Source organism: Lepus europaeus, chromosome X (genome assembly GCF_033115175.1).
Source record: "Lepus europaeus isolate LE1 chromosome X, mLepTim1.pri, whole genome shotgun sequence".
Classification (NCBI taxonomy): domain Eukaryota; kingdom Metazoa; phylum Chordata; class Mammalia; order Lagomorpha; family Leporidae; genus Lepus; species Lepus europaeus.
The window spans coordinates 55,985,948-55,998,175 of NC_084850.1; the positions used below are offsets into that span (position 1 = coordinate 55,985,948).

At 34.8% G+C, this 12,228-nt stretch overlaps 1 protein-coding gene across 1 annotated transcript in view; it reads left to right on the forward strand.

Annotated features, from left to right (window-relative positions):
• The window catches only part of HTR2C (5-hydroxytryptamine receptor 2C), a 208,246-nt gene that overhangs the window by 123,616 nt on the left and 72,402 nt on the right, over positions 1–12,228 (forward strand). Inside the window, exon 3 of the mRNA XM_062184107.1 lies at positions 3,215–3,415. Within this exon, the coding sequence (XP_062040091.1) occupies positions 3,215–3,415 (201 nt within the window). The remainder of the gene's footprint in view (positions 1–3,214; positions 3,416–12,228) is intronic.

Genomic DNA, 12,228 nt, shown 5'->3' on the forward strand with positions numbered 1-12,228 from the left:
AAAGCAGTACTCAGATGGAAATTTACAGCTGTAAATGGCTGCATTTACATAGAAGAAAGATCTGAACTCAATAACCTAAATTCATGCCATAAAAAATCAGAAAAGGAAACATAACACTATCTTTTAACTATCAAAAGATCCTAAATGATAAAGATTAAAATTGAAATACACAATATAGAAAATAAGGAAAAAAAAAGAAGACAAAAGTTAATTCTTTGAAAAGATCAAAAACAGTTAAACCTTTAGAAAGAGTGACTAAAAAATAGAGAAGACAAAAATCACTAAAATTAGAAATGAAAGTGGGGGCATTACTATTAACTCTACAGAAATAAAAAGAATTGTAAACCAATACAATGAACTACTGTTCTTCAACAAATTAAATAACTTAAATGAAACCAATTCCTAGCAACACAAAAACTGCCAAATGTGATCAAGAAAACAGAAAATCTGAAGAAATTTGTAATAAGTGAAGGCATTTGAATCAGTAATTTAAAATCTGCCAACAGGTAAAGCTTAAGTCCAGATGGCTTCACTGGTAAATTTTACCAAACACTTAAAGAAAAATTAGCACCAATCTTTCTCAAACTCTTGTGAAAACCAGAAGATGACAGAATACTGTGTAACACATTCCAGGAGAACAGCATTATCCTAATACCAAAGCCAGATAACAATAGCACAAGAAAGAAAACTACAGGACCAATATGATTTATGAATACAGAAGTAAGAATCCTAAACAGAATATTAGCAAGTGAAATTCAGCACCATATTATACAACATAACCAAGTTGAATTTATTTCAGAAATGTAAGTGTATATAAAAATCAATGTAATACCTTTTGATTATTATTTATAACCCTTGTCTAGATTCCTGTAGAACAGTGGTCTTTCTGCTCTTTACTTGTTGCATATTATGGTTAGTGGTGCATTAAACCTATGATTATAAAGTAAATTGAAATTATGTTATTGCAAAAATTAAAGGAAAATAAGAATGAAGGAAGATTGAGGGAGGGTGGGTAGAAAGGACATGTAGTTATCTTCTTAGGATTGTATCTATGAAATATGTGAAATCTGTTATCTTTATATTAATAAAAATAAAAAATTTAAACATCAACATAATGTATCATATTAATAGAATAAAGGTGAGCAAACCATGTGATCATTTCAACTGGTGCAGAAAAAAGCATTTAACAAAATCCATTATCCTTTCATGATTTAAAATAAATTCACACCTGCTCCCCATGTAGCACCTATGTCCTTAATGTGTTGTACTATGTGAATTAACGGTAAAACTACTACTCAAACAGGACTCTATACTTTGTGTGTCTGTGTGGGTGCAAACTGTTGAAATCTTTACTTGGTATATACTAAGTTGATCTTCCATATATAAAGATACTTGACAATGAATCTTGATGAAAAATGGGATGACTATGGGTGGGAGGGAGGTTATGGGGGGAAACGCTGCTATAATCCAAAAGTTGTACTTTGGAAATTTATATTTATTAAATAAAAGTTTAAAAAATTATTTTTAAAAAATTCAACAAACTAGGAATAAGAGGCAACTTTCTCAATATCATAAAATACATTTATGAAAATCCCACAGCTTATATTGTACTCAGTAGTGAAACGTTGACACATTTCTCTCTAAGATCAGGAAAAAACATGCAGGAAGCTCATTTTCATTACTTCTTTTTAATATTGTATTAGAAATTCTACTTAGAGCCATTAGGAAAGGAAAGACAATAAAAGGTAAGGGCTGGTGCGGTGGCGCGGTAGGTTAAAGCCCTGGCCTGCAGCTCTGGCATCCCATATGGGCACTGGTTCGAGTCCCATCTGCTCCACTTCTGATTCTGCTCCCTGCCAAACAACTGGGAGACCTGGAAGAACTCCTGGATCCTGGCTTTGGATCAGCTTGACTCTGACCTTTGCAGCTATTTGGAGAGTGAACCATCGGATGGAAGACCTCTGTCTTTCTCTGTTTCTACCTCTCTCTGTAACACTGTCATTAAAATAAATAAAATAGGTCGGCGCCGCGGCTCACTTGGCTAATCTTCCGCCTGTGGCACCAGCACCCCGGGTTCTAGTCCCAGTTAGGGGGTCGGATTCTGTCCCAGTTGCTCTTCTTCCAGTCCAGCTCTTTTTTGTGGCCCGGGAAGGCAGTGGAGGATGGCCCAAGTGCTTGGGCCCCTGCACCCGCATGGGAGACCAGGAGGAAGCCCCTGGCTCCTGGCTTCGGATCGGCTGCAGTGCACTGGCCGTAGCGGCCATTTGGGGGGGTGAACCAACAGAAGGAAGATCTTTCTCTCTGTCTCTTTCTCTCTCACTGTCTAACTCTGCCTGTCAAAAAAATACAAGAAAAGAAAAGAAAAAAAGAAAATGGAAAAAATAAATAAATAAATTTTTTTTTAAAAAAAGAAAGGCAGAAGAAAATTGGAAAGGAAGAAATAAATTATCTCCATTTGCAGAATACATAATTTTATATGTGAAAAACCTCAAAGAACACACACACACACACACACACACAATACATCTAATTAAATGAATTCAGCAAGGTTTCGGGAAACAAGATCAGCACATGAAAATCAGATGTAGTTCTATACACAGCAATGAAAAATCCATAAAGGAAAGTAAGAAAACAATTCAATTGCAAATTATAAGAGCGTGCAAAAAACCTCAACTGATGGTAGCATCACCCAAATAAAGGAATAATGTACTTAAACATGCTGCAAACTAGATGAACCAAAAAACATGCTATGTGAAAGAAATTAGACAAAGTCTAATTATATGATTCTATTTATATGAAATATCCAAATTTGGTAAATTCATAAATTAGTAATCAGATTAGAGACTGCCCAGGGTTGAAGGAGAAGAGAATGTAGAGTGACTGCATAATGAGTAAGAAGTTTCCCTTTGGAGTGATGCAATGTTTCAGAGCTACACTAGACAGCGTTGACGGTTTCACGATATTGTAAATGTACTAAGTGCTGTTGCATTGTACACTTTAAGGTGATAAATTTTACATTGTGTTATCTCAAGAAAACTTCATTGTAACACTGAGGTTTCATCATTATCATCACCATGGAAAGCAATACTTCCCAACTTTCACTTTGTTTAAAAAGCTTAAATTATCAGAGGAAAACATAAGTAGACTATAATTTAAAACTGTAGTCAGTAAAATTTGCATAACATAGTCTTGTCTTCTTTCTATTCTCTTTCAGATTATGTCTGGCCACTACCTAGATATTTGTGCCCCGTCTGGATTTCTTTGGATGTATTATTTTCAACAGCGTCCATCATGCACCTCTGCGCTATATCGCTGGATCGGTATGTAGCAATACGTAATCCTATTGAGCATAGCCGTTTCAATTCGCGGACTAAGGCCATCATGAAGATTGCTATCGTTTGGGCAATTTCTATAGGTAACTAAACTTTCTTGGCCATTAGAATTGCAGCGGCTATGCTCAATACCTTCGGATTATGTACTGTGAACAACGTACAGACGTCGACTGGTAACATTTGCGTTTAATCGGGATGTTTAAGAGAATTATTCTTAACCTATTTATCTGATAATTAGGTTAACAATAATGAAAGGAATGTAATGTATATGAATATTGTAATTTAAAGTTTACATTTATGCTGTTAAACTGTTTTATGCATTTATATGCCAATGAATTCTGCAACACAGATAGAAAAGCATTGAGACAATTAAAATGCTTTGATGATGCAAAGCTATAATTTTAAAAATATAAAATTTAAAATTTGGAAAAGATATATCTATCTTTTTCAATGGAAAATTAATGATGCAATCTGATTCTGTATAAAGTATGTCTAAATTTATGCATTATTAAACGTAAAATATTCTAATTCCCATAAGATTTCATTGTCATTTTGAATTCTGGTTATACAAAATGAGAAGAAAGCTATTAGTATTTTTAAGGATTGGGGGAATTTAAAGGGAAAGAAATCATTATCTTATTGCTCATATTTAACATATTTCTAAGTACCTAACAGTTGGAATTTAGGGCTTTTGCAATCCACATTATTTTTGTTCCATTTGAGCATATATTGTTTTTCATTAAATAGTTTCTCTTTGAATATGTTTCTGTAAAAAGTTCAAGTTAAGTTTGCAGCACTATTAAGACCTCTATATAATCTGCACGGATATCATGTAAAGATTTTGACTTTGTGTTTACTCCCCAGATAAGCTTAAATTTTAGCATTATTCTATTGCAGTTTTCTGTCTGTGTATAATACAAATACCTTTAGATAAAAAGCCATGACAGTTCTTAAAAAAAATGCATCTGTATACACAATTTGACTTACAGATTCAAAGCTTTACACTTTTTACCCCCTCCAATCCAAAGAGCTCATCTAAAAAGATATCAGCTATTATGATGCTGACAACATGAAATACATGGATATATTAAATCAGCATACTAGAGACATCAGCTTCTAGTACTGACTGGGTAACTCACAGTGATTCTTCCCTGAACACAGCTAAAAATATGGATAACATATAAAAATTATTGTGAAACTTATAAAACAGTAAAAGATTATTTGGCCAAGATTTAAAAAAAAAAAAAAAACAGGAAAATGGCTATGAGTGGTGGCTCATGGTTGTCAGTTAAGCCAGACGAGTTGAGTTTATTTCACAGTCCCACAAAAAAGGAGGGCCAAAATAGGAATATTGCCAAGGATTAATCGATCTGAGCTCAGTTTTGAGATCCCAGAGGTATTTGAGGAATAAGGTAGTACAAGTTATCTGTGTAATGGACAAAAATATTAAGCCTTGAAATTAGATTAAGGTGATTTCCATTATTTATGTTTCCTTTTTTTCTGTTGTTGTTGGAATAAGTGAGAGAGAGAAAGAGAGTGAGAGAGAGAGGAAGGAAGGAAGGAAGGAAGGAAGGAAGGAAGGAAGGAAGGAAGGAAGGGAGGGAGGAAGAGAGGGAGGGAGGGAGGAAGGAAGGAAGGAAGGGCGGAAGGAAGGAAGGGAGGGAGGAAGGAAGGAAGGAGAAAGAAACAACTTTAACCTGGACTTTAAGTTATTTATTCCAATAATTTTCAAAGGTATCACTGAAATACAATGATAAGCATGTACAGAAGTCCAATACAGCATGAAATAGTAAGGGGGCAATAAAATGCAAATTAACCAATTGGCACATAATTAGCAGGTACAGGCTTTAAACAACAATTTGTAAGGTATACCTGGAAACTACAAGTTAATTTAAGTATTTCATCGAGAAAATGTAGACTATAAAGGGTGATGTTCAGATATGAGAAACAATTAAAAAATTTACAGAAGGATAGAAAATGCAGCAAAGAGTAAGAAAATAATAGACATGCAGTATAAAATGAGTTATGTAAGGAGAGAGATGAATAGCAGAAAGCAATATTTGAAGAACTAATGGTGTTTTGAATTAACAAAATAATTCACCAAATCATAAGTAAAATGAATAAATAGTAATCATCATCTAGACCCATAATAGTGATGTAAAAGAAAGAAAGAAAAAAATTAATATAAGTCTTATAGGAAAAAATAGAGATCAACATCAATGGAAGAGTCAGATGGATGAATACTTTCTCCTTTTTTGTGAAATTGTATTAAAATACAGTATACATATCATGAATTGTCTTCATAGCAACAATGAAATCTAGAAGATGTTAGAATGATAGTGTTAGTGTGCTGAAAAACTTGAATGCTAAACTAGTTTATATAATTAGCAAAATTATGCCTCAAGAATCAGAAAGTCAATCTATGCCCCCAGAATACCTCCTGTATCTTATCTTTCAATAACATCTTAAATATCAGTTTTCCCTTTAGAGGGGGTCTGTGAGTAGAATCCAACACATCTATGAATTTTACACTCTTAAAAACAAATATATGCAATAAAATGTGCAAATATTAAGTGCATATATTGATGAATTTTTGCAAAAGTGTATACCTCTGTAATGAACACCAAGAAAAAGATATGGAGCCTCTAAACTGTTTTGCTCTTTCTGTCAGTATTCTCCCATCGATTACTACTATTCTGACCTATATAGTAACAGTTATTTTGCCTGTTTGAGAACATCATATAAATGGAAGCACATAATATATACTCTATGATTTATTCTCTTAAATCTGACTTCTTTCAATCAATAATTGGTCTATATGGTTCATCTACATTGTTACATTCATCATAGTTGGTGTTTTTAATTGTTGCATTACACAAAAATAAATTTACCTTCTAAATGTTGATGGACATTTGATTTGTTTCCAGTGTTTGACTATTAAAAAATAAAGTTGCCATAAACATGAGTATCCATGTTTTTTGTTGGATGTAATCATTCATTTCTGTTATGTATTTACCCAAAAGAGAAATCTGAGAATCAGACTTGTTTAGTATGTGGCGTCAAAGATTTTTCAATACTCATGAAATAAATTAGAAAAAGTACCAACAATAGCAATATTGTTGGGATATAGTTGTTTATAAATGGCATATTCAAACATTTATACCCCTTACATAATAATTTTAGCCTTTTTTCTCACTTTATTATCTTTGTCATGAATCCCATATTATGTAAAATTAATATGATACATTCCAGCTTTCAAGAAAAGTAATATATATGTATGTATATATAAAACAGTTCCATATCAAGTGAATATGGTAAAATACTAAAAATTATAAAGTGTGTGCTCATTGAACTGTATATTATTCTATATTATTTGAAAAATTTTTTCATTTATTAAACTTTTATTTAATGAATATAAATTTCCAAAGTACAGCTTATGGGTTACAATGGCTTTCCCCCCTCCCCTAACTTCCCTCCCACCCGCAACCCTCCCCTTTCCTGCTCCCTCTCCCCTTCCAATCACATCAAGATTCATTTTCAATTCTCTTTATATACAGAAGATCAGTTGAAATCTTTACTTAATATACACTAAACTGATCTTCTGTATATGAAATATTTTTAAATAAAAAGGGAAAAAAGAAATGTAAGACATGTAGGAAAAATAAATTTTTTTTACCAAATTTACTATTGCTAGTCTTAATCCAGAACTAATATATTTTTGTAGGACCAGATAGTAAATATTGTAGACTTGGTGATGTATGTGCAATCTCTGTCACTTGTACCTTTAACAACCCCTTTAAAATGTGGAATAAATTCTTAGCTCATATTCCATATAAAAATAGCCAGCAGGTCAGATTTAGAGCATGGTCATAGTTTGCCAAACTTTGTTCTTACTAAATGTGTTGCGATAAGTGTGTAGTGATAGTTCATTATAGCATTTATTCGTTTTTAGTTCCCTACTGATTTTAATATTCTGTACTCTTTTATGTTTTTAATTATTTTCTGTCATTTTTTGGTGATATATCTTTTCTAGACTTTTGTCTACTTTCAATTTAACTGTCTTCCTGGCTTACATTGATTTTGAGAGATATTTTTATACTCTAGACAAGTCCTTTCTCAAATGTTTATTGAAATTATTTTCTCTCAATCTATGCTTAGCTTTACACTCTTAATATATTAAGTTCAATTTGTTATTGTTTTCTTTAATGATTAATAATTTTTGTATCCAATTTGACAAGAATAATCCTACCCAGAGTCTAAGAGGAAAATCTCTTTTTTTTTATTTTGGTTTGTTTTTGTTTTATCTTAGGAACTTGATGATTTTAGCTTTCACATGTAAGTATAAGAGTGATCTCAATTTAGTTTTTGTGTCTGACATGAGCTAGAGATTGTATACATTTTCCCCATATGGCTATTCAATTGACTTGGCACCATTGGTTAAAAAGATTATCTTTGCCCACTGAATCAGAATGCGGTCATACTCACAAGTCAGGTGAACTTATGTACTCATTTGTTATTTCTAATGGGCTGTCTGTTCAGGTTTAATTTTTTTGTAAGATTTATTTGTTTATTTGAAAGTCAGTTACAGAGAGAGAGGGAGTGATAGGGAGAGAGACCATCCAACTGCTGATTCACTCCCCAGATGGCTGCAACAGCTAGTTATGGGCCAGGCCAAAACAAGGAGCCAGGAACTTCATCTGGGTCTGCCATGTATGTGGCAGGGGCCCAAGTACTTGGGCCATCTTCCACCACTTTCTTCAGGTGCATTAGTAGAGAGTTGGATCAGAAGAGGAGCAGCAGGGACTCAAACTGGCATCCTTATTGGCATGCTGGCATCACAGGTGGCAGCTTTACCCATCTACACCACAATGCCAGCCCTAATCTGTTCAGCTTTACTGATCTAATATTCTCCTTACTAGCATTAAAATGTTCTAACTACTATAGGATTGCACTGTCTTGTTATCTGGTGGAGTAAGTTCTTCAGCTGTATATATCTTCAAAAGTGTTCAGGCAATCTTAGTCTTTTCATTTTTGATTGAAACTTAAATGAGCTTGTCAATCTCCAAAATAAAAAGTACTGTTTCTTTAAAACACACACACACATAGAATTGCACTCCATATTAATCAGTTAAATGAGAATTGAAGTCTTAAAAATACTATGACTTTCAATCCATAAACACAGGAAAATACACATGTTCCACCATTTAGGCCTTCTTTAATTGCTCTTACATTTTATAATTTTCAGTTTAGAGGTATTGTACATCTTTATTAGATTTATTTCTAGCTATATGATTTCCTAGGATGCTATTATAAGTAGTATTGATATAAAACAGCTCCCAAAGCTAGCTGAAAGAGTTGCTATAGAATCCCCCAAACTTGGTCTACTGTCCTAATGTGCAGGCAATCAGACAGGTTGACAGTGATATGGGGGACAGGGAGTTAGCTTGGAATAAATAGAGCTGGCATATTTGCTCACAATTTTTGTGTAGTCCTGCATTATGACTTGCACCCTCTTACCTGTCAATTCAGTATGCCCACTTTCTCATGATGTTCTTGTGTCTCATCCATGACCAAGAAGGAGGAGACGCCATGATGGCCACATGAAGTTAAGCTCCACACTGAGGCACCATGAAAATCCCAGAAAGCCTCATGAATACTAAACTCCACCTTGTTTATACATTCAATTAGGAAACTGCCCCTTATCTCATAAAAGAGACTGATAATGTTGGATTGGCTCTTCTTTTGTTCTTGGATTCTGGGCCATGATTCTGGATCCTTCTCACTTTCCTCCTCCTCTCTCTCTTCCTGAGTAACTCTCTGGACCACTCATTACAGGCATTTCTTCTTGTAGGGTGGCCCACATTTGTGCATGAATATACATTCACTTTCTCTCTGTGTGTGTTAAATAAATCCTGTTCTCACTTGTACATTGTAGTTATGCATCTGCTTTGAATTCTTAGCTCTGTGGAGTCAACAACCTGGAATGAAAATTAAGATGCATATGCTTATAACAATAGAAGAAAAAAAGGTATTAATTACAGAGTGTAGACCAAGGGCCTGGGCAACTGTTACTAAACAATCAGGCCTGCACAGCTCAATCAGAGAAGTCCAGCACATAAAAGGTGGAGGCGTCTTGACAATGGGACTCAGCACCAGTTGAGTGGAGGCTCCTTTGATAGCTGAGCTGAAGTCTGCCATTCCAAATCATTTCATCTCTCCTCAGTATGCTCCGGAAATTCTTTTTTTTTAATTTCTATTTTTAATTAGTTTTCAACAGATTCAATGTTTGTAGATATAATTCTAAGAACATAAAAATATTCCCTTTCTCCTTCTCCTCTCTCCCTCCCAGCCTCCTTCTTTCTTTCCTTCTCCCTCTCTGTTTTTGTTTTTTTTTAAATAACATATTTTTAAATTTACATTAAAGTAAAAGGGCTTAATATTTTACTAAAAAAAGTTTAACAAGAAAAAGGAAAAAGACTCTATCTAGTTTAGTGGAAATACAGATAGAAGCTATAAAAAATAATTGAATGGAAAAATGACCAATTCACCCATACACAGTAAATTTTAAAGTATTCACAGATCATTAAATCATTGTTAATGATTGATTTGACAAAGTTATAAAGTAATGTTTTACAGCACTATACATGCTGCAATATTGATACACACATTTATTGTTTGTTTGTTTGGTTACATTTTAGTTCCCACATAACAGTTAGAACATGTGGTATTTGTCTTTCTGGGTCCAGGTTATTTCAGTCAACATGATATCCTCCAGTTGTGTCCAGTTTGCTGCAAGTGGTAGAATTTCATTCTTTTTGTAGCTGATTAATATTCCATTGTGTATATACACCACATTTTCTTTATCCATTTCTGTGATGATGGACAGCTGGATTTATTCTAAATTGTGGCTATTGTGAACAGTGCTGCTACAAATATGGTGATGCTGGTATCTCTTTGGTACATTGTATCCAAGTATTTCAGATATATATCCAGTAGTGGGATTGCCAGATCATATGGCGAGTCTATTTCTATTTTTTGTGAAATTTCCACACTATTTATCACAGTGGCTGCACTAACTTAAATTCTCACCAACAGTGTATAATCATTACCCTTTGTCCACATCCTTGCCAGAGGCACCTGAAATTCTTATGCAAATATTACTATTCAGTAGACAATTCACAAGTAATTCACAATATCAGTAATTGGTTTTTGTCATTTAAAATATGAAAAGAACGGGCCATCAAAGAAGGAGCTACCTTTCTCTGAAGGGAGGAGAGAACTTCCACTTTGACTGTGACCCTATCGGAATAAGATCAAAGTCAGCGAACTCTAAAGGCTTCCATAGCCCTGGCAACTCATGACTAGAGCCTAGGGAGATTACTGACGCCATGAACAGGAGTGTCAAATTGTTAAGTCAGCAACAGGAGTCACTGTGTACTTACATCCCATGTGGGAACTGTCCTTAATGTGTTGTCTAATGTGCAGAGATGCTATAACTAGTACTGAAACAGTATTTTTACACTTTGTGTTTCTGCGTGGGTACAAACTGATGAGATCTTTACTAATTATATACTGAATCGATCTTCTGTATATAAAGATAATTGGAAATGAAAAAAAAAACCTGGTGTTAAATTGGAAATGGCATAGAAAATTAATTAATTTTTTAAAAAAATATTATGTAGGATCTCTGTCTTTAATGTGCTGTACACTCTTATTTAATGCTATAACTAGTACTCCAACAGTATTTTTTTTTTCACTTTGTGTTGCTATATGGGGGCAAACTGTTGAAATCGTTACCTAATTTATACTAAACTGATCTTTTGTATATAAAGAGAATTGAAAATGAATCTTGATGTGATTGGAAGGGGAGAGGGAGCGGGAAAGGGGAGGGTTGTGGGTGGGAGAGAAGTTTTGGGAGGGGGAAGCCATTGTAACCCATAAGCTGTACACTGGAAATTTATATTCATTAAATAAAAGTTTAATTATAAAAAAAATATGAAAAGAAGGGAAAGGAAGAGAAGATGCTTTTATTATGCTTACAAAGCTCTCTCTCAATTCCCAGACTCCTCAAGGGGAGGGAGGAATCTTCAATCTTAAGACTGAAGTTGGGGCTGAGAGGTGTGTATTCAGTTAGTGCCCATGTTGCTAGTCTATCTTCAGTAGTCGATACCATCTTTAATTGTTCAGTGATATCATATCCTTTTAATTTTAATGATGGCAAAATAGCCCTCATTCATTCTGGGAGCTACAGGCAGGTGGTAGTTGCTTTCTTCTCAGGGTCTTAGGTTCCTGGGGGAAAATCCTCCTGGAGACAAACCTCAAATATCAAGATGTTTTCTATTGGGGAAACAAATGTTCTCAATGAGTCTCATGATTAGAACCTCATAGGGCCTGCTGCTCCACTCTCCCAATTCAGAGAACTAATGTTTTTAAAGAGGCAGATTACAAAAAAAAAGCAGGGCAGAGACACTTTTAAATAGAGGAAAGAGGGGACCAGGACCGTGGCACAGTGGGTTAAAGCACAGTGGGTTAAAGCCCTGGCCTGAAGCGTCAGCATCCCATATGGGTGCTGGTTCGAGTCCCAGCTGTTCCACTTCCAATCCGGCTCTCTGCTGTGGCCTGGGAAAGCCGTGGAAGATGGCCCAAGTCCTTGGGCCCCTGCACCCACGTGGGAGACCCAGAGGAGGCTCCTGACTCCTGGCTCCTGGCTCCTGGCTTCGGATCTGCGCAGCTCTGGCCATTACGGCCATCTGAGGAGTGAAACAGCGGATGGAAGACATCTCTCACTGACTCTCTGTAACTCTGTCTTTCAAATAAATAAAATAAATTGTTAAAAAAAATAAATAAATAAGCCAGCACCGTGGCTCACTAGGCTAATCCTCCGCCTTGCGGCGCC